This window comes from Ammospiza nelsoni, chromosome 25 (assembly GCF_027579445.1).
Source record: "Ammospiza nelsoni isolate bAmmNel1 chromosome 25, bAmmNel1.pri, whole genome shotgun sequence".
Classification (NCBI taxonomy): Eukaryota; Metazoa; Chordata; class Aves; order Passeriformes; family Passerellidae; genus Ammospiza; species Ammospiza nelsoni.
In genome coordinates, this window is record NC_080657.1 from 396,235 (window position 1) to 422,779 (window position 26,545).

The 26,545-nt window shown below is 52.9% G+C and overlaps 1 protein-coding gene across 4 annotated transcripts; it reads right to left on the bottom strand.

The window, feature by feature from the left end:
• Positions 1-1,559: 1,559 nt before the first annotated feature.
• On the bottom strand, positions 1,560-25,885 carry WDTC1 (WD and tetratricopeptide repeats 1). 4 transcript variants are annotated; one of them, XM_059488704.1, is made up of 16 exons: positions 25,770-25,885; positions 19,836-19,974; positions 17,492-17,575; positions 16,470-16,516; positions 15,230-15,341; positions 14,628-14,815; positions 14,067-14,249; positions 13,694-13,788; positions 12,476-12,591; positions 11,343-11,418; positions 10,654-10,750; positions 9,184-9,357; positions 5,693-5,928; positions 5,151-5,319; positions 4,588-4,780; positions 1,560-4,478 (listed from the first exon to the last, which is right to left on the bottom strand). In XM_059488704.1, exons 2-16 carry the CDS (start codon positions 19,941-19,943, stop codon positions 4,281-4,283), a joined length of 2,076 nt encoding a protein of 691 aa, XP_059344687.1. In that variant the 5' UTR covers positions 19,944-19,974; positions 25,770-25,885; the 3' UTR covers positions 1,560-4,280. The 4 variants fall into 4 exon arrangements, with proteins under 4 accessions (XP_059344687.1, XP_059344688.1, XP_059344686.1 ...); XM_059488705.1 differs by having other exon boundaries at positions 25,762-25,867; XM_059488703.1 differs by lacking the exon at positions 25,770-25,885 and adding an exon at positions 24,546-24,715.
• Between the last annotated feature and the right edge of the window lie 660 nt (positions 25,886-26,545).

Consider the following 26,545-nt stretch of genomic DNA (forward strand, 5'->3'; position numbering starts at 1 on the left):
TCTGTGCAGCCCCAGAGCCTCTCCTGGCTCAGTGTGAGCCCAAAGGTCCCTCGGGGCTCTGCTGGTGCCACTCACAGCCCCAGGGGACACCCCAGCCTCAGCCACCCTCCCCAAAGTGGCCCTGAGCCACCCTGGCCCTCAGCTCCAGCCTTGGCGGCTTTTCTCTCTCCTGTCACTGCATTTCCTCCTCCCTCTCTCCCTCCCGATGCACAGGGCAGCTTCCCTGGCTCAGGGAACAGCCCCACTTTCCCAGGGGCACACTGGAAGTGCTCCCAAAGCCCAGTGCTGGTCACGGCGATTGCTCAGCCATGAAATCCAGGACAAAACCCAGCTCCCCTCCAGCCAGCCCTGAACCCCATCAGTCTCCGGTCCTGCAGGGCAAGGCTGGACAGCCAGGAGGGCTGAGCTCCTCCAGCACCCACAGCAGGCACAGCCCCACTCCCTGACCCCATTCTGCTCACACACAGGACCCATCCTGAGCCCTCTGCAGTTTTATTGCTGGCACTGCCAACGGTTCCATCAGAGAAAAGTGAATTTGTCAGGCTGCAAATATGTTCCTCTCCCCACATCCCAGAGCATATCCCTCCTCTGCCTCCTCAACCCAATCCTCTCATCCAAATGACAAATAAAACTAATTTTCTGGGTCCTTCTACCCATTTCCACCCACAATTCAAACACTGAGCTTCCAACCACTCACTCCAAGAGCTGACCCAATTAGCTGATTGCCAATTCCAGCTATGGATGCTCATTGCTTTGTTAAGCAGAGCTGCCTTTGGAAGCAATAATTTATATCAGACAGGATTTGAAATGAAGAGGCCTCAAAAGACCTTCAGCTGAAAGGTGTCCAACAGGAATTTTTAAGAGAAGAGTTCAAATGGATTCTGAGAATAACAGCCTGGTTTTCTAGCTCTCCCTTAAGGCCTGCAGAATGGAGAGCAAGGAAATGCTTGGGAGGCTTTGCAGCAGGAATCCAGAGGAAGAAGTGAGTTTGTGAAATGCTTTAGCAAAGGAACACCTCTGTGTGCAAAGGCTGGTGATGGGTGCTGACACAGAGCACCTCGGGAAGGGTGATTTGGGCAGTACCTGGCTGTGCCCGAGCCCCAGCCCAGCCCAAGGGAGCAGCCCCGGGGCAGGGTGGGCTCTGATGGGTGCAGCTCTGAGCCCCTCGGGCTCCTGGGGCCAGCAGGGCCCTCCCCAGGATTTCAGGGCTCTGCTGTCTCTGGGAGGCCCCTCAGACCAGGGATTGCTGCAGCAGCTCTGCAGGATGAGCTCCCTCCCCTCCAAGCAGCTGCTCCCGTCCCCACCCCAGCGCTGGCAGCCCCAAACCTTCGCTCCTCTGACAGCCCCGAGCTCCCAAACCGGGGCGAATTAACTCGGCACTGACTCTGGGGCCAGCACAGCTCACGGGCCACGTTTTGGGCTCCCCTCCCATGCACATTTTGGAGCCTCTGTTCTCTGGGGAACTGACGGCACCTGGCCCACCCAGGCCACCCTCACAGAGCAGAGAGGTACAACAAAACCACAAGGATCCCCCGAACAAAACCACACCGAGAAAGAACTAGAACAAAGAATTGTTTAATCGCTTAACCCTTTCTCTTCCAGGGACCAGAGAAACAAGTTTTCTGCTCCTTCTAATGAGGGCAGTAAGGCTCGTGTGTTACCTCTACAACTGCAGGGGCAAAGTTTACGAGATGATCGTCTTTAGTACTCAAAAAAGCAAGAAGCAATGGTCACTGCAACACTAAGAGAATCCTAGAGTCTCCTAACGGAGAGCCCATTGCTAGAATACAAAAATAAAGGAGGCATCCCTGCATATCCCAGGCTAGAAAGAGTTAACCAGAAAGAGCAGGAAGAAGCTTTCCCAAAGAGGGGGTTGAAGTAAACAGCAGAGGTCAATAAAGCAACATCTTCTCCTGACTTCCCCAGCATGTTTTTTTTTTCCTTCACCAATAAATACAAATTCCTTGTTAACAAGCGACAAGCAGGTAATCTGCCCACAGCAAGGGGAAAAGGGGCTAGAGGCAGAGAGATTTTTCTCTCCCCTTCTCTCCTATTATTATTAATCTTCTTTTTTTTTTAACCAAAGCAGCCATTAAAAACAGCAACCCACTGCAGAGGCAGGGAATCTGGTTGCTTTCACACTGCAACTGGCAGGTAAAAGAGCTGCACTGTCTCACAACGGTAAAAAAACCAAAAAAATAGCTGCCACAGCAAAAGGTGAATGGGGAGGGAGAGGTCTGTTCTCTTCAGAGCTTTCCATCTCAGTCTCTCAGTTTAAAAATCAAAGTCTACAGACGTTGTCTACTGAAAGCTGAAAAAAAGTTTGAGTGGGAGGAGAAGAGGGAAAGGGAAAAAAAAAAAAGAAGAGGATACGTCTAGTAGGAAGCCTTAAGCAAAAAAAGGAAAGGGCAGACCACGTCAGAAAGCCACCCAAGTGAGGAGAATCTTCTGCTGCCTCTGGGTTTGGAAGAGCAGCAAATGCCGGGGGTGCACCTGGCCACGGCCCCAGCCAGGTGAACTCAACAGTCACAGGTACTGCGTGAAAACCAGCCAACAAACCTGCCCGGGGGCTCAGGGACACCGCCTGCCCCAGGGGCTCAGGCACACCTGGCCAGGTGAGCTCTGCTGGTCCCGTCCCCGAGCTGGCAGAGCAGGGAGCTGCTCCCCTGCACCGGGGACCTTCACCCCGGGCCAGAGCAGGACAGTGTCCGAGGGCACCCGCAGCCCTGCCTCTGCAGGAGCAGCGTCCTCAGAGAGGTGCTGCCAGCTCCCTCCGTGGCTCCTCAGCTCCAGGACTGTTCTGGAAGGCAGAGCCTGGCGCAGGCGGCCCCGCGCAGCTGCGCTCAGCGGTGCCTGGCAGCCAGAGGCAGCCAGAGGCGGCAGGGCAGGAAGGGGAGGCCTCTCATCTTTCCACTGCAGCAACAGGAAGACCAGGGATCGCAGCACATGGAAGAACAGCACACACACATGCGCACACGCTCCCAGACACACACCTCACACCCCTGGGACCCAGGCTAACGTGTTCAGACCTTCGGCAGGAAGAGACGCGAGACAGCGCAGAGCGGTTCAGATCTCCAGGGGCTCTTTGGTCTTAGTTGATAGTCCTAGAAAAAACAACCTCCAGAGGTGGTTGCAGCACAGCTGTGTAAGATCTGTGGGGTATTTAGTGTTTGGCAACTGCAAGGGGAGAAATCAGGGCTGTGTGTCACAGGAGGGGGAGGAATGGAAGTACAGTGCTGTGTTTCCAGGTGTGCTCCTGGCTGTGCAGCCAGCCAGGGCCTGGGGAGCGGGGACAGGAAGGAGGGTTCCTGAGAGGACCACGAATCCATCTGATGTTACACCACAAAGAGGCAGGGAAGGCCCACCTTGGCCAAGACAGAGCAGCTGGCTGCACAAAAATGCTGCTTCTGACAGCTCCGGACTGTAGCTGTATCATTCACACAGTGACAACAGCCTCAGCTCCTGCACAGGTGACATGGAGAGGAGAAAGCGAACACAGCTACACACCCTGGGCAATGGAGACGTGCTGTCACCTGCCCTTCTCCTCAGCAGCTTTAGCTACACAAGTCCTGGGCCTCTGATGCAGCCTGTGCCCATTGCTGTCACCTCCCTGCATGGGCTCGGGGACCACAGGAGACATTATCAGAACTGGGCAAGCTCGTTCTGCCCCGTGGAGCTGCACACACCCAGTGCCTTCACTGATCCCTCAGCTACGACAGGGGCACAAACCAGGCAACCTCCAGCCCTCAACACAGCACAGCTACATCTGCTGACGTGTCTGAGATGGAAGCCAGAAGAAAGATGTTATGGGACAAAACAGGTGTTTCATGGCCAACAGCCATAAACCAGGGGCCTCTAGACAGGCTGGTAGCACAGTCAAGCTTTCAAAATCACTGCAGCAAATTCATTCCATAACCCCTGCCCTAGGTTTGTATTTTATTCAGGAATTTAACATCCCCCCTGCAATGCAGGCAACAGCCCCTGTACCAGATCATACAGCAGCTCTGGAAAAATAATCACCAGTTACACTGCTCACAGACAACTCAAAGACCCCTGTTGGGACTAAATTCCACTAAAGGCAAACCCCGGACTGCACTGCCATGGAAGAGGAGGAGGAGGAGGAGGTGATGGTGTAGAGACGGCCGCTCCTGCCCCTGCCAGCTTGTCCTACCCTGTGCATAGTGCGAAACAGTGCAGTCATTCACCAGAGAAAGTTCAGGACCAAGGAAACTCGGTTCCCTTTCAGCCAAACATTTAGAGGAAGGAGAGGCAGTTCTGTTTTAGCTGGGCCGGCACTGGACCTGCCCCTCTGAGCTGTCTTCGTCGTCTGAGCCTGCAGCCCCAGCGCTGGTCAGTCCCGTGATCCTGTAGCCCATGTTGAGCAGCATCACCTCCAGCGGGTCCGCGTTCATGCGCCGCTGGTTGGCCTGGGAAGCACCTTCCATGTCCACCACCACGCGCCCGTTGAGGGTCTCGCTCTGCAGGACACAGGGGACAGCACTCAGCACCAAGGAGGGGCTGCTGCAAGGGAGATCCCAGTGGGGAACACAGCAGGAAAGAGCATCCAACAACGAGGGCGGCTCTTACCTCCGGCCTGGGGTTCCAGAGCCGCACGACCGGGTCGATGCCGCTGGTGGCCAGGAAGCAGTAGCTGGGATGAGGCTGGAGGCAGTTCACAATGGACTCGTCCCCCTGCAGCACACGCACCAGGTTGGTGGTTTCCTTCTCCCAGATGAAGAAGGAGCCATCATCCGAGCCACTGACGATGTACTGGGCGTTGCTAGGGCAGAGGAGCAGAACCTGGGTCACCCTCCAGAGCCAGGCTCCAGCAGGCTGACAATTCCACACAGCTTCTATCATCAGCAGGCTGACACCCCTCACGCTTGCCCATCCAGATAAAGCTCCCCATGCTGGTTCCCTGCATCCCCAGGAGCCCTGTTTTCAATCCCAAACGGATTTCTGAATGGCTAGCCCAACAGAACTCTGTGGATCTGCTCCTCATCAGCTCCTCATGCAGCAGCGTGGGAGGAGGGCTCCTGTCAGCTCATACAACCCTGTCCCCATGTCATTTTATGAACAGTAACATGGGGCTACTTCCACGGAACAGATCACCCTGCTGCTGCTCTCCCCTGTCCTGCACCCCTGCATACCTGCCAAAGAAATTGGCCTCCTTGATGTCCGTGGTGGTGTTGCAGTGGCCGCAGTACCGGAATTTGTAGTCGTAGCTGCGCTCCCTCAGCACCATCTCGTCCTCAGAGATGGAGTCCTTGCGGCCCGTGGCGCGCAGCCGGATGGGGCCTCCCCCCTTCTTGTCCTCAGCTGCAAGGACAACACGTTTCCCTCAGCACCACTGCGGGACTTCTGAGCAAAGCACAGCCCAGGAGAGCCCAGCAGCCTCAGAGAAGGGTTAAGGACGATTCCAGCAGGAAGCAGGGCTCAGAGCATGAGCTTCCTTCCTTCCAGATTATCTCCTGGCTACATCAGACTCCTTTTATCACACTCTCACTCAAGAGCAAGCCAGGACCAGGCGCAAGGAAAGAACAGGCTCAGGCCAGTTTTTGTGCACAGCAACAATCAATCTCTCTCAGAAGTTGGAGCTTTACTTCAGAGGGGCAGTTTAAGGAGGCAAGTCCTTGTGTGCTCATTAGATTGCAGTGTAACCTTGGAGAAGCCCAGGAGCAGCAGCACTCACCGTTATCACTCTTGGAGAAGAGGGCAGCATTGATGTCCCTGTCTAGTGCATCGCAGGCACTGCTGTGTGCTTGTTCTGGAAACTTCCCTTTAAAGTCATCCAGACACTCCAGTGCTTCTGCCACGTACTTGAGCTCAAAGAGGCAGCGGGCCAGGCGGAAATGGGCCTTCAGGTGGCAAGGATTTAGGGATATGGCCTTCAAGCAGTCCCTCAGAGCATCGTAATGGTCCCCATCCCTGAGGAAAGCAGAGCGCTGCATTAGCCAGCCCAGGCGGCAACAGCAAACATTTTCCACTGCTGTTTCCCAGCCCTCGTTTCCCTCCACAGCTTGTTGTTTCCAGCTCTGCACACAATCCCACACCCCAGGAGCTCGCTCACAGCATTTGCTGTGGCTCGGGGGCACCACCTGACCCAGCCCAGCCTCTCCAAGGGCTCGGCAGACGCCCACAGGCAGCTCTGGGATGTGACCACACCAGGCTGCCCCGCCAGCCCTGACCTGCCATTTTAAATCCGAGAGCAGAGCTCCCTGCTGCAGCACATTTCGGGAAGTCCTTTGAAGATGGAGGATGCAGCAGCCCTCTGGCCAGGCAGCAGAGCCCTCCCGTGCCAGGCGGGCTCCCTGTCACAGCTCAATCGTGCCCCTGTGTGGACACACGGCACAGCTCGGCCCAGCCCCGGCAGGACCTCACACACAAAGGGACAAACGTCTCAAGCAGAGCCTTTTCTATCTTTACAGGAAAAATCGGTGGCGTTTTAGAAGTGATTGTTAGAGCAGATGGACTGTTGTGGGTTTTTGTGTCCTGTTCACAGCCTGAGCTCGGGGCTGGGGCAATGGGGCTGGCAATGAGGCTGTCTGCCTGTGCTCTGCAGCAGCAGGGACTGGTTGAGCCCTGCGTGGTGCCCAGCTCAGGCTGGCAGGGCAGACACACCTAGGGTGCCAGCACTGACCTCAACTGCTCGCACACCTGCCTAAAGCTGCCTGGACAGAGTGCCACGGCTCCATTTGATGGCTAATAATAGTAATAATAATGATAATGTTTCATAGTAACCTACATGCCCCACTGTGACTGCCCCATCCCTGGAAGTGTCCAAGGCCAGGCTGGACAGTGCTTGGAGCAGCCTGGGACAGTGGAAGGTGCCCCTGCCCATGGCAGGGAATGGAATGACTTGGGCTTTAAGGGCCCTTCCAACCCAAACCATTCCAGGGTTCTGTGCACTGCACCTACCAAGGTCCAAAACACTCCCAAGGAGAGGATAATTCACAGAGCAACAATTTGAGATCACATGAAAGCTCTGTCAGGGAAGCACAGGAAGGCTCAGGCTGGAAGGGACCACTGGAGGTCATGCAGGACACCTTCCCTGCACAATCAGGGCTCCCTACAGCACATTCCTCAGGACTGTGGACAGTTTTTGAGTATCTCCAGTGAAGGAGCCTCCACACCCTCTGTGGGCAGCCTGTCCCAGTGCTCTGTCACCCTCACAGTAAGGATCTCCTCCTCATGCACGGGTGAACAGGGAAGAGGTGTCTCAGTGTCTGGCCTTATGAAGGGCAGCTCCAAATCTTTGCATGTTTTGCAAACCATGCACCCTGCAGCTCCCTTCTGCCCAGCTCTGCCCATGAGATGTGCAGCAGGAACAGGGCTCTGCAGGGCTGCCAGGGTTAACTCAGGACACACAGCAATGGGCCATTTTTACTCAGAGAAAGAGGGAATGCAAGCTACCTGTTAGGATGACAGGTGTCACACACTTGCACACCTGACTGGGCTTTTCAGCTGAGGTGCTTGAGCCACCCTCAAACATCCTTCAAGCTCAACTACCAGCGCTGGCAGCCCAACAGACTGGAGTGAGAATGGACCTGGTGGGATGTAAAGCAGGCTCTGCCTTCTCCCTTTGTTACAGGATTGACTCAGCTTGTGCAAAACCAGAAATCAGCTCAGAACTGCCAACGTGGACTGCTGAAAGCAATCCAGAGGGGGATGCAGTTGGCTTTTAGGAGCAAAATTTCAAAGGACAGCCTTAGAAGTGTTGGAAAATATGAGCAGCATCTTAAGGGAGATGAACAAGGGGAGGTTAGGAAATTACAGACCTTCCTTTTCTCTTGCTCTGTTATTCAGAGAATGAGGCCAAAGCAGAACCTGCAGGGTTCTGAGGATGGCCTGTACCTGTTCCTGCTCCAGACATCAAGAACACCTCAGAGAGATGTGGTGGTTCAGCCTGGGTCACTGTCTGCCTCTCCCCCTGCTCAGTGCCATCCCAGCCACCTTCCCCACACTCCCCAAACTGCTCCTAGCAGGAAAGTGCCCCTTTTCTGCACCTGGAAGGTATCACCTCAGTGCCATTTAAATCCTACCCCCTGCATGCCACAGAAACCCACTGTGTGTGTTTTCCACATCCTCCTGCTACCCCAAACTGTGGCAGAGCAGTAGCTGACACACTGAAAGGTTCAGATGTGCCAACACCCTTCGGGAAAAACGATTCCTATAAGAAAAATGTCATTCATGAGATCAGCACTCAGCTTCTGTGTTCCATCCCTTAATCCCAACCTATTGTTCTTCTCCTTCTGAACACTGAGGTCTTTTTGAGGCAGCTCCCAAATCTCTGCTATTGCAAAACAGCCAGTAGGCCAGTTACCAACAGTCACAACAACTGCTGGCTGCTCTTTATCTTGGCAAGGAGAGAGGAGAATTCACACTGGGGATTTCAGCAGGGAGAGGAGAAGGATATCCTCACAAAGCAAATGGAGATGAAGGACCACAGCTATTTTAAATATGTTAATGGCAAGTCATGGTACTCAGTCTTACTCTGCTCAAGGGGACAGGCACTAAAATAACTCAGCTGTATCTTGCAGATGCAGCCCTGGCCACTGGTCAGAGCAGACATTACCTACTGCAGAGGCTGACAGGGTGTTTTGCAACCAGCAGGGCAGAATCCTCTGCAGACTGCAAGGATCTGCCACCTCCCCAGAGCCCTCCCAAGGGTTTGTTTCCAGTCCAAGGAGTGTGGGTTAACTGGGGTAACACAGGAACCACCAGGTCTGGGTGTCTGCAGCGTGAGGCACTTGGATAAAGCAGCAGCAAAGCCACCCCAGCAGCCCTAAAACAACCTCCTGTCGTGGGATGTTACAAAGCACAGTCACCATTACATCATGTGTTGACAGCAGATTTAAGAGCCCTTCTTTAATGCAAATCAGAACCACCCAAAGAAACACAGACACCCTCGGAGACATCCAGAGTGCTGTGAATCAGATGTGGATTCTGGGTCTCTTTTTCAACAGGAAAGGAGCAGGGTTTCACCCAGCACATCAGTAGGTGACACAATGGGCTGCTTCCCAGCTGTGCCTCCCCAGAATCTGTCCAGCACAGACTGATTTGCCACCCCTTGGTGCCAGAGGTGCCCAGCTGTGTTTCAGCCTGATATCCCCAACCCGCAGAGGGACAGCAGGGCCCTGACCAGGTGTCCCTGCAGTCCCCTGCAGTGGCACTGCCCCTTACCACTTGCGCTTCATGTAGGCAGCGGCTCTGTTCCCGTAGAGCATGGCGTTGTTGGGGGCCTTCTGCACAGCCTTGCTGTACAGCTGGATGGCCTGTGTCCACAGCTGGCACGCAAAGGCCTCGTTGGCTTGCTGCTTGACCCTCTCCAGGTACGGGGGCAACTCCACCTGGGGGCTGCAGGGAACAAGGGAGCGGCACAGGTGAGTTGTACATCCTTCACTCCAGGTCACAGTCTGCAGTGCTTAGCTCCAGCTTAGCTAATGCTTGCTAAAGTTCCTAACAAAAGGTTCAGGAAAAGGCAGAAGGGATTCTGGACATGAAGAACTGGAGTTTAAGAGGAAAGTTTGGTGTTGATCACAGAATCCCAGAATAATCTGGGTAGCAAGAGAATTTAAAGCCCATCCAGCTCCACCCCCTGTTATGGGCACGGACACCTTCCACTACCCCAGGGTGCTCCAAGCCCTGTCCAACCTGGCCTTGGGCACTGCCAGGGCAGCCAGAGCTTCTCTGGGCACCCTGTAACAGCCCCCCCACCCTCTGGCAGTCTCACTACATCACTGTGACCATCATTTGACCGTTTCCCATTTTTCTTCATCTACAGAGACACACTCCAAATTGAGCAGTGGATATTTTAAGCATCAGACTTCACCAATAGGTCTTTGTTTCGACTGCATAAACAACGTTTCCAGTGCTCTTTTAGCAATGCACAACAATGCACATGCAGAAGCATCTGAGCTCACCAGGCCCATGCTCCACCACCCAAAATTCCAGCCCTGTTCCTGCTGCCGCGGTGGAGGGGCCATCTAGAGGAGAGGAGCTGAAACAGTCCCCAAAGTGACTCTGGAGGAACCCAGACTACCCATATATGGTATGAAATAAGTGTCTTGACTTTGAACCAAGTCTCATCAGCTGGAAGAAAAACAGCCACCAAGATGTGCTGCTGCTCCTTCACCCCAAATGCATTTTAAGGAAAGAAATCAGCAGGAGCAATAGAAGAGGCTCCATCCAGTCCTGGCTCCCATGCTAGGAATGGCAGTAGTGTTCCAGTGTTGCTACAGAACAATTCTGGCTGCCTCAGTTCAGTTTGCAGCATGCAAGTGCCCAAAAAACGGCAGAGGGAAGAAGCAAGGTTCCTTCACCTGCCAGCCTCTGCCACTATCAACACACAGATCCTGCAGGCCAGGAAGCAACCACCACTCAGGACACTGTGCTTGCAGGCCTGGAAAATAATTTCTTAGGTTTGTCCACCTTAACTCATCATAAGAGGAAAAAATCCTCCCAGGATGCTCTTGCCTGGTCTGACTCCTGTTCACAGCCCAGGCACGAGAGGCCAACACAGCCCCTAGGACAGAGGCCACCTGGCAATCCAGGAGCAGGTGTGCAGTTGACACCTCTGTGGCAGCCCCTCGCCCTGTGAGAGGCACAGGACAAGGCCATGGAGCCCCCCAGGAGGGGCAGCTGTGCCCTCACCTCACGTGTGCCCTGCCCTCGGCCAGGCGGAAGCCGTTGCTGTGGAGATGGATCCCATTGGACACTCCATTGGTTGAGGTTTTGCCATTCTGCACTTCTGAGGGTTAGAAAAAGACATATACAACCATGCTAAGTATCAGTGTAGATTATACAAACTCAGGGTTTATTTTACAGCAGGACCAACCCAGCATGACAGCCCCATTCAGAGCAGAAACTAAATTTCCATGATTCCACCTGCTCCAGCCACCTGGATTTCATTTGTCCTCTTTATTTACAAATCTCTGCAGTGTCCTTTGCAATAAGATTCTAGATCAGAAAACCACACACACACAGAATTAAGTGCTAAGGGAATTACCTTAGACTGATTTCAGGCCATGGTTAGAGTATCATGGAATCCTGGAATGGTCTGGGAGGATACCAGGACCTCAACCACTCAACAGTCTGCTTAATCCTGGAGCACAGCTTTAGGCACTCCCAATTCACACATCCCCCTCTCCACAGGTCACTTCTGCCCTCATGTTTTGTCCCATTGCAGAAGGACTTTGCCACCAGGGTATGCACTGCACTGCAGAAGCAGCCCAGCAGCACCCACACCCTGCTTCATTCTCCTCCTGCACCCTGAAAATGAATTTGTGCACTACAGAACTCCCCTGTGCTGCTCGCTCCCTTTGTGACAGCATCACACTTACCCCCTGAAGTGTGGCACTTCTTTGGGAGGAGAAAAGTGTATGGTCGCTGTTTGTATGTCAGATCAAACAAATAGACCTGAGGAAAGGAAAAAAGAGCATGAGACAAGTCTGCAAAACAGAGATGCTCAAGTCAGAAATAAAAGAGGGCTCAGTAGGTACCCAGTTCCCTGTTTGTGTTTGCTATTTCCAATTTTCTCACTGGGAATTGTTTTTATAGAGGGACACACAAGGGATGGCAGCAGTAACTGGGGTGTGTCCCAGTCCAGAGAACAACACTGAGAAACAGGAACCTGATCTTACTCCACACCTGCAGAGTTTAAAAGATGACCTGACCACTGACCAACCTGCTCAGAAAGCTTCATATTTCAATTAAGCAACTAAGGTATTTCAATTAACACCATGATAATGAAGAAACCAAACACCTATTGACAGAAAAGAGGTGAGACACCAAGGAAAAGTCTTTCTAAGATGAAACCAGTATTTCCCAAGAAACTGCCAGGGCAGCTCTGTGAAATACTAATTTACAGCTGTACTGGGACAGGAATGGACAGCCCAGGCCAGACCCACAGCTCACCCTCTCCTAAAGGCAGCAAGTGTGAGAAAGAGCTGGAGGGGACAAGCACAGTGCAACCTGCCCACAAGCAAAGGTCCTGCTTAATCCACGCTGATTAATGCTGTCAGGAGGATTTTCTCATTCCATTGATAGGCTTTACAAAAGATCCATGAATAACACCCAGAGCTTAAAATTAAAGCAATCAATATTCCAGGTGAAGGCCTTTGCTTCTCCAAGTTCTTATTCACTACATTCTATTACAGAAGCAGTTTGATGTTTCAAGAATGAGTTATGAAATCCTTTCTAGGTCAACAAAGGTCAGTTTCAGAACTGGTTTTGTTTATTTTCTTTCCCCTCTTCCGGAGAGTGAAATGTGAATTGGAAAACCACAACAGAACGTGGTTTAACTTTGATCAGTGACAGCGTAACAAATATATCCCTAATCCCAAGCATTTAGTCTGAATTAATCAGAGAGCAGTTTAAAATCCATCACATTACCCACAGAGAAGTTGCTGTACCTGTTTGCAACAGCACACAGCAATGTCCAGTGACCCAGGGTGAAGCCTTTCTGCCTCCTTACCTGCTCCCCCCCCATGTTGACCAGCAGCTCGGTGCCATCGGGGCTGAAGGTGACGTACGTGGCCACCAGGACCCTCAGCCTGTTGTTGTAGTCTGGGAGCTTCACTGGGAGGTGCCCTGGGGAGAGGACAAGTCCAGAGTTATTGGTTTAACTCTCAATGTTCTCTCTGTCCTAGCCCAGCTGCTCCCTTTTAAAGAGCAAAGCCATGGAGCACAAGCACCTACAGGATCTTCCATTTCCCGATGTTTATGGCATCCTTCCACCAGGAACCAGAACATGCACAGGTGCCTTTTCACCTGGGTATTGATGCCCCATCTCTGCAAGTGTCCAGGGCCTGGCTGGATGGGGCTTGGAGCAACCTGGTCTAGTGGAAGGTGTCCCTGCCCATGGTATAGGGTGGAACAAGGTGTGTTTTAAGGTCCCTTCCAACCCAAACCATTCTGTGATTCAATTATTCCAGTTTTGCACAGCCACCCCACATAACTGCCTTGCTAATAATGAGCCTCGAGAACCCAGCAAATCTCAGTTTTGGGGATTCTCTAGGATTTGGCTTTTGTGATTTGCAGCCATCTGCAAATGCCTCCATCCTCAACCCCCTAATTAGGTTTCCTTAATAAAGCCCTCAGCACAAGGAAACCAAAGCTCCTAAATATTCAGCTCACACACAGGTTCTGTTCTTCAGACAGCAGATGTGTTGTGCATGACCAATTCAGGGGACCTGAGGAATCCTCTAGTGGGAACCATCAGGAGCAGGACTGTCAGAACTGGTCTGTTGAACATGCTGGTCTGAGATATTGTAAAAAAAAAAAAAAAAAAAAAAAAAAAAAAACCAAACAAAAACCCAAACATTTTGGGGTAAAACATAGTAAATAATGAGCACTAGAGAAAAATGTCATCTAGATACTGCATCACTGATTCTTTATCTGCAGGATGAGGACAAGTCACTTCTGTGCCAAAAAGATTTTGAACTGGGACCAGTTCCAGGAAAGCCTATAGAGCCCAGGTTATACCCAATCCTTCACTTTCCAGCAGGAGCGACAAAAACACATTTATGCTGGACAAAAAGCAGCAAGGCTGGCGCACCTCCCCAGTGGAATAACCTGCAATTCCACGGGATATCCCACGGAAGAGGTGCCCTGGGAAGGGGTTTGTGTGTGATGGGTGACTCTGTGTCTGCACAGTGAAGCCCCCAGGTGACCCCTGGAGCCAGACCCATACCTGCCACGTAGTACTGAGCCGCCCCGTCCGGGAGGGGCTTCTGCCGGTCACAGAACGTGTGCACGCCAGCTGAGGGGCTCTGCTTCATGCTTTTCCTGCAGACAGAGCAACAGCCTCATGGGAACCACAGCACTCAGCTGCTGCAAGCCCCGTCTGCACTGCCTTTTCTTGCCCACCCACGAGGACACAGCTGCCCACACAGCCATGGGGTCACCAGCCTCACACCTCCCTGGTGCACTCAGCCAAAAGGCTTTGGGTGACAGAAAAAACAGAGCGAAACTTCCCAGAAAGAGGAGAGTGCTGGATCCCTGCAGGTCCCTCCTCCCACCAGATGCCAGCCCCAGGAGGCTGCCCCAGGGCCAGGTGCTGTTACCTGTGGTTGTGGATCATGCGGATGTCGTAGAGCCGCACAAAGGGCCCGCTGGCCCCCACGGCCAGGTAATTGTTGTCCTGGGGGTTCACTGTCAGGCACTTGGCCTCCACCAGCTGCCCACAGTACTCAGTCAGGTCTATCAGGACCTCGGAGCGTTTGCTGTTCTCCCGCAGGTCGTACTGCCTGCAAAGGGGTGGCAGTGAGGCAGACACACACGGGCTAACAGAAGCAGCAGAAGAGACTCGTGCAATGTCCTGAGCTGGGACAGCATTCACTAGGCCTTGGTACCAGGATAATCATTAAAAGCAGATCTACAATGCGCACAGATTTATTCAAGCTCCAAATTAAATTCCCAAGCCATGACCTGTTCCTTTCCTGGCCTCCCTTTCCAGTAGTGAGGAAAATGGAGGAGCTGAGGAAAGTATTTATGACTCTACAAGATAAATCTTTCCAGTTTTAGGAGAGATGAGCTTAAGCTGTCCAGTACAGAGCCTCTCTTCAGGTCTGTGCACAGCACACATTGTGATGGTTCCCAACACCAAACCAACTGGAATTCTGTACCTGATTAAGCCATCTTCTGCTGCACTCCAGAAGGTGTTTGGCCACATGGGCGCCGTGGCAATGCGCTTCACTCTGTTGGTGTGATCTCCAAACATGTGCACGGTCTCCTTGACAGTCAGGTCATGGACGTGCACCTTGGAATCTGCAGCTCCCGTGATGAGGATCCGATCCCCCGAGTGCGGCAGGAACTGCGGCAGAGGGATTGGACACTGAGCCTGCACAGCACTGGGGCTGCTCACAGGGACACCCTGGCACCCACAGGGCAGGAACTCTGCTCCAGGAACCTGGGCTAACCCATGGGATTCCCTATTACACAGGGCAGCATGCGCAGTCAAGAGTCACCAGCTACAGCAGGACTGAGAGTGTCTTTACCACACATCCCAGTTTGCCACAACCAATTTCCTTCCAATTCACTGAGAGAATAAGCCTGGGATCTTCATAAACTAACTTCAACATTAGATTTAATCCTTTTCCCCATAATTAGAAATATTTAACTTTTGGGGGGGAAACTGTTTGCAGGAAAATGTTTCCTAGCAAGGATTTATTATTTTACTGCTCAGATTGCTGTTTCTGTTAGCTGCTCATTCCTTCTGAGCACATACCTTGACAGAAAAGATGTTTGCAGTGTGTCCTGTGTGCATAGAAAGGAGTTTCTTGTGGTGCAGAGGATCCCACACAATGGTATGCTGGTCATCAGAGCCAGAGGCCAACAAGCTGAAAGGAACAGGAGACAAATATGCACCATGAATTCTTCTGCTCCACACCGTGCCCAGGTCTGTTTGTGCGGAGCTGTTTGACCACAGACATCCATTAAGTTAATTCAGCCCTAACCAGCCCATTTCCTCTCTTCCCTCAGCTCTCTGTTCTTGCTGCTCACCGTGCACCCATCCCTCCAGCCAGGTCTAGGAGCTAAAGCAGACAAAAAGCAATTCCACAGAAAGCACAGCTGACTAAGGATCTCACCCACACTGTGATGGGAGAACAGGAGTATTTGGTCAACAGCAAAATGCAGGGTCTCCACCTCCCCACTACCTGGCTGTGTTAACTGCTCCACACCACCTCTGAAGCCCAGCCAAGGCATCCACTCCCAGGCTCCAGAGGTGCCCAGGCAGCCCCAGGGCTCAAGGGGTGAACCACAAGCTGCTTTTAAAGGCATTGCAAGGTGCTCTTGGCCTTGTCCATCCAACTGGACCAAAGGAATCTGACATCTGCAACTCTCAGCTCTTTTAAACTCAGCCATTCTCTTTCAAGCACATGAAATTTTCACTGGCAAATAATTCTGAAGAGTATCGGAGGGCAGACTTTGGACATTGTAAGAGGCATGTGCAGAAACACCCACTCTTCCTCCAATCCACTCATTTCTCACACAGAAACTCTTCATTCCACTTGGTTACTGAAAGTTGCTCTTTAGTGCCCCTCTAAAATTGCAGAGGGGTGGATTCTCCACCTCCTTCCCTTGGATATCTGTCTCCCAGCAGCAGCTTTGAACAGCGTGGTGAGGGGGGGGGAGAAATGTCACCACCAGCTGGGCAAATCCTAAAGATCCATTATAATCCATAATACCACTTAAGAGAAGAGAAGCAGCCTTCAATCGCCACTTCTTAGTCTGACCATTTCCCTTCTGAACTCACTAAAGGAGCATTTCTAATAATATCCAGATATATTTAACAAAATAAAGCTTCTTTTGAAGCGTGAGCTCTACTACAGCTCAGAATTTGAGCTTGAGCTCCACTTTACTAGAAATGGGAAGCAGCTGCTTATGATAACATGACCTACATCCTACTCTTGGGAAAACCTGGGGTTATGGCTTTGCTGATTCCCCAAATGAAGCCACATACTTACTCTCCTTTTTCATTCCATTCCAGACAGTTGACACACCCAGAGTGACCCTGAGGGAAGGAGGCAAGGGAAGATGGCATTAGTCAAACTTCAGATGTATCAAACAGAGCTGTCCTGAGACAAGGACACACTGAGCTCCTCACAAATAACTTCTTCCAATAAAAGCAGGTTTTTTTTATTCCAGCCCTGCAAAGAACTCCAAACACTTGGTGGATAAGCACCTCCAGAAAAGACAGACATGCTAGAGCAGTTGAGGTAGAAAAGGCAAAATGAAACAAATAGAAAAAGGTAGTGTTGAATAAAATGGCAGTTTAGTCTCAGAGGCTACAGCTGAAATCAGGCTGCACACACGGAAAGGTGACTTTGCTTCCAAAGCCCTTGGCTAGGCTGACAAATTACATGTACAGGCACTCTGGGAACACAGGGAAAATGCACTTTTGATAGCTCTGTTAGAAGCACCTTGCTGCTGGGTGACTACATCATCCATCTTCATCCACATTAACCAACGACCGCACCAAGAAGTGGGGGAGTGCTGAGCACCATTTATGTGGGAGATGTGATTCAAAAGGGGGACAAAATAACCCTTTTCTCCCCCAAACCAAGATAATTGATGTGTTAGAGGTTGCCTCAGTTGGGTGGAGCAGGGTGTTGAGGGTCTGACCCCCAGATGGGGCTGTTCACTTAAAATTTCAATGATCCCTGTGGGTCCCTTCCAACTCAGAATATTCTGTATAATCTTAACATTTTCTAAGGTATGTCAGAGTGCGCTACAACCTATTCCATTAGAGCTGAGCACATTGAACAGCTGACAATTGTCTTCTTCAGGCATCAGTGCTGAGCTGAGGTGGTGCCCACCTTGTTAAAGGTTCTCCTCCAGGTGCAGCAGGCAGTGCAGAAAGCTCACGCAAGCTCTCTCTGAGCTGCTCCTGGCTCTGATGCAGTTTGAGGGACCCGATAAACCAGAGCAGTTCACGCCCTCCTGCAGCAAGGTGCCCCCAGGAGCTGGTTTCCCCCTGCACACCCACCTGCAGCTCAGCCTCCAGCCCCAGGCGGCGGATGAAGGGGTCGGTGACGTGGTAGTGGCGCTCGAAGCCCAGCGCTCCCCTCTCCTGCAGGGGCAGAAAGGGAGCATGAGCACACTGAGCACGGCACACAAACACTCCTCCTGCCCTTTCAGACAACATCCTTCCGCTTTAAAAACCACACCAGGTATTGGGGGGTCCACAGGTCCTGGACTGTAGTAGGGAGTCACAGAATCCCAGAATGGTTTGGGTGGGAAGGGAGCTCAAACCTCCCACCATCCCAGGCTGCTCCAGCCCTGTCCAGCCTGGCCTTGGGCACTGCCAGGGATCCAGGGGCAGCCACAGCTGCTCTGGGCACCCTGTGCCAGGGCCTCATCACCCTCACAGGAAACAATTTGTTCCCAATATCCCATCTAACCCTGTCCTCCTTCAGCCCAAGGCCATTCCCCCCTGTCCCATCACTACACATCCTTGTGACAAGTCCCTCTCCAGCCTTCCCCTCCTCTGAACACGTCCAGGTGGGCAAATCTTAATCCTTGCCCCTGAACTGATTTAAAATGCTGTGTAAGTCAGTGCCAGGCTCCAGCTGAGGAGCCAAAACCAGCTCTGGGAAGGCAACTCAGAGGCAGAGTGAGCTGACCCTACCTGGGGCCTGAAGTAGAAGATAGGGAAGAACTTGGGAGTGGCTGCTACTGCCCCTTGGCAAGGATTTCAGCAGGAGCTCCATGCTGAGCTGCCCACGAGAGCTGTGCCGCTGCAGAGCCCGTCCCAAGGCAGCAGCAGCAGCACGGGGTGAGGAGCTGGAGTGGAATTGGCCAGCTGCCCTCAGGGATGGGCTGTTCCTCAGGCAGGAGCAGAGCTGCAGTGCACAGCCTGTTCCAGAGGGATGGGAACAGCTGCCACAGAACTGCGTCAGTACAAATGAAGGTGAAGGAAAGCAGGACAGTTGTTTCCCCTGTGATCTCACAGGGCTCACAGATGCATCAGCAGATGGCTCTGATGAAAGAAGGCCAACTGCAGAGGCAGCAATGAAGAAGAGAGAAGGCCAGTCAGATTTTGGATGGAGCATCTAAATGGAGATTCTTCCCTAGGACTTGACCCAGTGTGGTCTCACTCCATGCCACACTTGTCAACTTAATCCTTTGTCACCAGCATTTAGAGATGGGAACCCCAATGTCAAAATCACCCTGGTGGTGCCCAAAACACCACCCTGGTGGCGCTCAGAGCCCATCAGCAGTCCCAGAGCACACACAGAAGTGCTGAATTCCCTTCCCAGACCAATGTTCAGTAATGAACTCCACACACCAAAAGCTATTTGAAGACAGAATGGAGACAGACATAAAAGGATTGGAGGCAAAACAAACCAGGCTTTTTGTAGGAGCTTCCATGACAGACTTCAAACCCCTTGATGTACTTTTGTGGAGAGCATTCCTGCAGCACTGCAAGGCCCATGCAAGGTGCTGCAGGTGTAATTTTGTGTTGCTGCAGCCCCAGTGGCTTTGTGAGGGCTCTGGGGTAGGATACTGCTTTTCCTACAAGGAACTGCCTGACTTAGCAATCTTCCCAAGGTCACAGTCAAAGTCTGACAGAGCAGACAGACTGAGACAGTCCCAGGCTAGGGCTCAAACCACAGAACCAGCCCTTCCTTGTTAGGGCAGCAAAACAAATCTCTGCACATGGATTGAATTACAAGCTTAATAACTGAGTTTGGTACCAAACTGCAAAGTGAGCACTCGAGCTCCCAGTTCCTTATTCTGGCCACTCACAGATCCCTTTCCTGAATGCTGATTATCAGCAAAGCTGCAAATGATTTCAGGCCTCTGAGTCCCAGCAATAATTGCCTATTGTGTCTGCTGCAGCCAGTCCTTTCACGTTGATATTCCACCAAAGCAGCCATCAGATGACTGATCCCACCACTGCACAAGTTTTTTTTTCCCTACACAAAGGAAGCAACACAGCACTCTCTAAAGAAAAGGAGACAGAGAGGCCGTGACAGAGATCATTAGCTTTACTACAGTCAGAAATACCTCTGATGGCAAGATCACACGGGGAGAACACAGAAAGCAGAGAGGGAAGCTGGCTAAGGGCCTTTGTGGTGCCCAAACACAAGCAGCTCCATTTCTCTCTTCAACTCAGAAGGAACAGAGCTGCTGATGGCAAACCAGCCCAGGGAGAGGAACTGTGCTCCTGCCATGCCAGACTTCATCCCAGCTCTCCATTAAGGACAGTGACAGGTCCTGTGTGTTTGTTCTCCTAAGCTCCTTACAGGGCTTATCAATATGTAAGCAACAGATCTGGTGCCCAAGCAGAGGCAGCACCACGAGTTTCCTCCAAGGCTCACACCTACCTTGATCTGCCTGTGGATGAGGTCTCTGGTGATGTTGGCTTTTGCCATCTTCTTGCAGTGGGGCAGACCAAGAGAAGCAGTGGGAAGAGCTGCTGTGCATCCAAGCATGCCAGGATCCACGCTGAGGGTGCTCAGTTACCTGCAGGACACGGCGGGGACACCGCGCGTTAGGCACTCACACGCTGCCCAGCTCCAGAAACACAGGGGCTGACAGCTGGGAAAGTGGGAATAGGGCTGGGAAACCGGGAATAGAGGCTCCTGAAGAAACCCAGGGAAGAAAAATGGAAGAATGAACGTCTGACTCAAGGCTGTTCCTGGTTTGTGGAGAAATTCAGGATGAGCAGAATTCCAGGACTGTATCAGCCTGGAAAATCCATGTTTCTGTCCCAGCAGAGCAGTCTCCTGTCCCAGGCTTCCCTCCCACCATTCCATGACCACTCATGTTTCCTAAACTCTAAAAAGGTTATACTGTGAATAAACACAGCATTGATGCTTTTGGCCACATCTTCTCTCTCATCTACTACATTGGATTATCAGCAGAACACCCCCAAAATATCCAAAAGGGCGTAAACATTCCTTGGAAATCACAACATGAGGTCACAACTGAACACCTAATTACCTCAGCAAGAGAAAAGAGGTGACCAGTTAAAATTGAATTTCCAGGAGAAATTAAGAGTTTTGCACACTCTTAATGGAGTTTAATGTAGTAACCTAAATAACGGAAACCCCATGGAATTGGCTACTTCTGCTAAAAAAATATTCAAATTGCAGAGTGATGGTCCCAACCCTGAGCCGGACAGGCTGCCTAGCAAAGGATCAGTCAGATCAGAGAAATGCTGCAATTCCCCCAGTTTCCACCCCACAGCCTGGCCCATTCAGACATTTCTACAGTTCTCTTTAACATAACAAAAAGAATAAAAATGAAATTTCAAACACCCATTTTGTCCCATGTAACCTTCTAGTTTAAAAACATTTCCAAGCAGAACAAGCCAAAATTTTCCTCTTCTAAATGAGGAAATGCTGATTCATTGAAACCAGAGCATTTCACAGAAACACTGCAACAAACAGGAGTCCTGGCAACCCTCATCTGGTTCTCTGCTGCCACAGGAGGGCTCCCTCCTGTCCCACCCAGTGGGATTTCTTGTCTCCCTCTTTGAGAGCAGCTGGATTTGGCTCTTAGGGCCCCACCATGCCAGTGCCAGGCAGGCTGTCACCTCCCCACTGCTCTCTTGGGAGTGTTTCTGTCACATTTCCCACCTCTAGTTATGGCTAATTTCTAATCAGCTCCTTTCTCTTCCAACAGCACCAAACAACCTCAAGGACACACGTGGGAAAATGCATGAGAATGGAAAGATCCACATCTCCCATATACAGCCATAAATAACCCACACCAGGAGGCCAATCTGGAGCTAAGTAAGTCACTGCAAAACCATTAATACCCCATAACCCCTCTGCATACCCAGAGAGAAGGAACAGCCAAGCCCCCCAAAGCCACCACTCCTTAACAGACTGTTAGAAACTCTGGTTTTCAACAGAGACTCCTCTGTGCAGCATTTTCTACCTTGTGGGACATCCTAACTTTACTTCTTGAAAAATACAGACGAGGAAAATCACCCAAGAAATCAGACCTTGAGTAACAGGCTTGGATAAACCCAGTCCAACAGGAACGCAGGAGCCCCAGGTGTCTCTCTTTCCAGGAAAGTGCTTCATTTGGCAACTGGATGCTGCAAAAGGCTCAGAGGTCTCCCAGATTCTGTGCCTTTGCTTGGCCAAGAAGGCTCCAAGAGCCTTTCCTCCTTTCCCTTTGCTATTTTTTGGTGCTCAACGGGTATTCCCCAACTACAAAGGCTCTGGCAACCTTTAAATTACCATGGAATCACAGACAAAGGAGTAAGAAGCCGAAATTCTCATTCCAGATCACATTCTGAGCATTAGCCACAACTGATCACAGCCCCAGACTCCCAGTCCCCATGGAGATGACAGTGACCTCCTCCAAATATTAAATAAATAAATAATAAACAAATAAAACAAATATTAAGTGTTCTTAACACTAAAGACTATTGACCCCACCACTGTACAGGCAGATCCAGCCTCCAGTTTCAAACTGACCCTGGAATAAAACAAAATCTCCCAAGACTTTTAGATCTCATACACAATACACGTAATAAAGATAGACAAAAATCAACTCTGCCTCCCAATTTCTTAGACACAAAGGCCTCCAAACACAAAGTCCCTCCAAAGAGTCTGTCTTTGTCACCACTAAAGGAATTGGAAACTCCTTGGAAGCTTCCACCATGGAAATTGGTAAAGAATGTTCCTCTTTAGGCAAAACCACCGTGCAAATTCTGCTCTAACCCATTCTTGCAGCTTTTAACTAACCCGGCACAAGCAGCCCCTGGTGGCATGAGGGACGGAGTCCCAGTGAGGGACGCTTCAGGACAGATCTGCTGCCACCAGGCAGAGACAACCCCAGCCCCGGCTCTGTGCTCCAGGCCAGCCCTGGAACAAGCTGGGCTGTGGAGGAGCTGCTGCCCTGCAACAAAACCACCCCTGAGTCCCTTCCAACCACCCCATCCCATGGCCCGTGGCCTCTCTGGGGTTACCCCTTGCATGGCACCGGGGCACCAAGGTTTCTCTATCGCCCTTCAGGGACAGCTCTCCCTCATCCCTCACTGCTCCAACCTGGAACAGCCCGGACAGGACTGAAAACCTGGGGTGCAGTGCCAGCCTGTGCTCCCACTGCTCCCTGAGCACACAGAGAGAGCAGGACTCCCACCTGCAGCTCTGCGCTTTCCCTGCCCTCTGTGGCCACACAGCACTGCAGGGCACAAGCGGGGCTTTCGCAAGACTAAACCACAGTCAAAAATTAACAAGGCACACATTGCCATGGGCTCCAAACCGGGCAGGCTCTGTTGACACTGACAGCCACTGAAAAGACCCTTAAGCTCCTGGGAAAGTACACTTCCAAAGGGTACTCCAGGGCATGGACAGGGACACTCACACCGAGCCTGGAAACAAAACCTCCACCCGGACAACGCAAATAATTCCATCAATTTAACATCAAACGCTCCCAACATGGCCTGGATTTGGGGGAGTGCTCCTTGGCTGGACTGCATTTCCCTCTCACGGAGCCACCTGAGCACCTCCCACCCACAGCAACACAGTGACGGGCTCTGCACAGGGGGGCAGAGCCCCAGCCTCGGCACCAGCACCCTTTGGGAAAGCTCCATCCGCCCCACGGAGCTCCCCAGAGCAGCACGACTCCCAACACCAGCACTTCCTAACAAGCAACCCCATTCCTGACTGCCTGCATGTGCCCAAGCGTCTCAGGCTCCACACTCAAGGTCACTGGAAAAAAGCAGCACTGCACACCACGAGCCTCTGGATACACCGCTCATCCCAAGGGAGGATTCCATAGACCCTGCCCTTCAGCACCTGTACATTCTTTCACCCAGACCCTTCCCTTCAGTACCTATAAATTATTTCACCCCTCCAAACACCACCCAGAGCCCACTCTGAGAGGCTTCTTTATCCTCACAACTTATTTCCCTGCCCTCTTGACTTTCCAAGAGGTCACAGACCAAATTAAAATAGATAAAGTGTAGACAGCATTTTTTTTTTTTTACGGAAACCTGAAGAACCAAGAAGGAATGCCCTGGTTAGCAGCAACACCTTGTTAAAAGAAGGTTTTTCTCAGCTGAAGGAGCTGTCAGGAGCTCCCCAGGACAGACGGCTGGAGCGGGCAGCAGGAGAAGGGGTGAGAGGGGAGCCCTGGCAGGGGCAGCACAGGGGAACTCTGACACGCTCGGGGCACTCGGTGCTCACAGCTCAGCCCTCCCACTGCAATCCTGCCTCCCTGACCCCCAGCTGACACACCCACAGAAAAAGGAAGGGAACAGAGAACCCCCAGCGCCAAGATCCACACGGGCCAGCAGCTCCAGGAGGAGAGGCTGACCCCCTGTCCAAGGAAAGCGGCTGCAGCACACCCAGCAGGGCAGGGAACGGCTCTGGACAAGGGACGGGGAGCAGAGGAGGGAGCAGGGCAGGGTCACAGCCAGGAAAGGGGAGAGGAGCGTGAGGACAGGGCAGTGCTGGGGTGGGAAGGGGAAAGGAGGCAGAAAGCAGGAGCTGTACCTGGCAGGGGTGGCACCAGCAGGAACAGGGCCGGGGAAATGGGAGTGAGGGGCTGGGGTGGGAGGATGGATAAGGGAGAGATCCCTAAAGGCAGTCAGACTCCTGGGGGGGAAGGGACACCGGACAGAGCCTGGGCTGGGGGGAACCGATGGGAAAGACAGGGGTGGGGGAAATGTCAGGAAAGGGAGGCAAGGGGGACGGCGGAGAGGCAAGGGGGCTCGTGGGGATGAAGCTGTCAGGGAAGGGGTTGGGGCCTGCAGGGCAGGCAGCTGACAGGGAAGGGGGCACGGCTGACAGGGAAGGGGCAAGAGGTGTGTTTCACTGGGGAGGAACGGGGGGCACGGGGGCAGAGCTGCCAAGGAACGGGGGCACCGGGAGCAGAGCTGCCAGGGAGCGGGCACCGGGGCCGGCGGACCGACAAGGGGCCCGGCAGATGTAGCTGCGAGCGAAGCGGGCACGGGGCGCAGCTGCCAGGGAAGGGAAGGGGGCACCGGGGGGCGGCGGGCACGGAAGGGCTCGGGGGTGGGGGGCTCTGTCAGGGCGGCGGGGCCCGTCCGGCCCGCGGGGGCCCGTTACCTGTCAGGCCTGCCGGGCGCGAGCGCAGCGGGCACCGGAGGCTGCGAGGCTCCATCCATGCGGGGCAGAGCGGGACGCAGCGCAGGGGCCGCGGCGGGGCCCCGGCCGTGCCCGCCGCCCCCGGCCCTCGGTACCCCCGCCAGCTGTCCGGGGCTGCGCTGCGCCCCCCGCCGCCGCCGCGCGCTGCGCATGCGCCACGCCAACTGCGCAACCGCCCCCCCCGCGCGCCGCCGCGCCCCGCCCCGCGCAAATGGCGTAAATCCCGTTCGTGAATGCCGCCCCTTCCTGCCCGCCGCCGCGCCGGGACTGACAGCTCGAGGAGCCAATGGGAAGGGAGGAAACTGACCAGGAGAGATCCACCAATCGGCGCTGAGGGGGCGGGAGCATGGAGGCGCGAAGGGACTGCTGGGAGATGTAGTTAAAGGGAAATGATGGCCGCCCGCTCCCCTGCCCCAGACCTGGGGATTACAGCCCCAAACCTGAGCTCGGACCGCTCCACAGCGGCCAGGACGGTGGAGGGCCTGCAGGGGAAGCCAGGAAGGCATGAGCTGAGGTCACTCAGTTTGTCCAGCCTGCAGAAGAGGGGGCTCAGGGTCCCGTTCCTGTCCCTGGAAACGTCCCTGTCCCACTCCTGCCATGGCAGGGACGCCTCCCACTGTCCCAGGCTGCTCCCAGCCCTGTCCAGCCTGGCCCTGGGCACTGCTAGGGACCCAGGGGCAGCCACAGCTGCTCTGAGCACCCTGTGCCTGCCCACACTCATTTCATTCCCAAAATCCCATCAAAATTTACACCCCACCAGCTTTAAGGCTATTCCTCCTTGTCCTGCCTCTCCGGACCCCTTTAAATAATCCGTTTTCCTTGAGCCAGCCCTTGTTGGCTCCTTCAGGTGCTGGAAAGCTGCAGCTGGGTCACGCTGAGGCTCCTCTTGTCCCCACCCAGTCCTGCAGCCCTTGCTCCGGGCAGAGGAGCCGAACCCCCTGGTTCTGCAGGGACACCCCAGGACCCCCGGGCCCTTTGGGATCTCCGAGCACCGAGCCCGGCGCTGCTCGGAAAATAAAACTCTGTATAAAATAAAGCGCAAAGAGCCAGGGGGTGGCAGTGTGTGCAAAATCCTTCCCACCCGCCCTGGGGACGCTGAGGACAAGCCAGCCCAGTCCCAATCCTCCTAATGAACCCTCCCAAAACGGGGAGGTGCGTGAAAGAAAGCAAAACTTACCCACTCACCTCTCCTATAATTTATTTCCACAATTCACCGTTCCTGAAGCCTGCTAATAAAGCGTAATGAATAGTTTAAATTGTCATTTGGAACTTAATTCCCTGGCTCCCGGATAATCCCAGCTGCACGGCGGAGGAAAATTCCTGCTTGGTTATTCCAAAAGAAGGAGGAAAAGCCCCTTAAATCAGAGACCTCGGGCCCGGGGACTCCTCCTCGCACCTCCAGCCTCATGAATGACAGCTGCAGTGATTTGTCTCCATCCTGCAAGTCATTAACCTATTCAGCTGCTGTCAAAGCCCTCCACAGAAGGTAATTGTTAATTGTTGCCTCTGCATCAGTCCAGATTCTAATTAAACAAATAATAACCGGGATCCATCCTCACAAAAGGGTTTTATCTTCTTTCCCCAGATGCCATCTCCATGGGGACCCAAAGCTCGACGCAGAAAATTCAGATGCCCTTGACATGGAAGTTTTCCTTGCTGGTGCAGAGGAAACTGGGCCATGGGAGCTGGATTTTCTCTCAGGCTGGTGACAGGAGTGCCAGGCTGGGGCCAAGCAGGACTTGCTGGTCCTGGCTGTCAGAGCTGGAGTTTGCTGGTGCAGTGTGAAAGCTGGGCAATGCAAACAAGCTGTTCTCCCAGCAGCGCAGCTCCTGCAGGAGAGCCACACCTGGAGAGGATCTTCGTGGAACAGGGCTGCGGCTGTTCTGAGGAAAGGTGCAGGGAGCAGGGAATAAACCTGCCTGAGAGCCTTCCCTTTTCACAGTGTTGAAATTTAAGTCATA

Bases quoted from the DNA above. Each gene is read 5' to 3' on its own strand.
- WDTC1 (XM_059488704.1), bottom strand. From the start codon at position 19,943: ATGCTTGGATGCACAGCAGCTCTTCCCACTGCTTCTCTTGGTCTGCCC. The intron at 16,517-17,491 runs GTGGGTGTGCAG...TCCTTCCCTCAG, and splicing joins GGCTGGAGGCTGAGCTGCAG to GGTCACTCTGGGTGTGTCAA. The intron at 15,342-16,469 runs GTAAGTATGTGG...TGTTCCTTTCAG, and splicing joins GAATGGAATGAAAAAGGAGA to CTTGTTGGCCTCTGGCTCTG.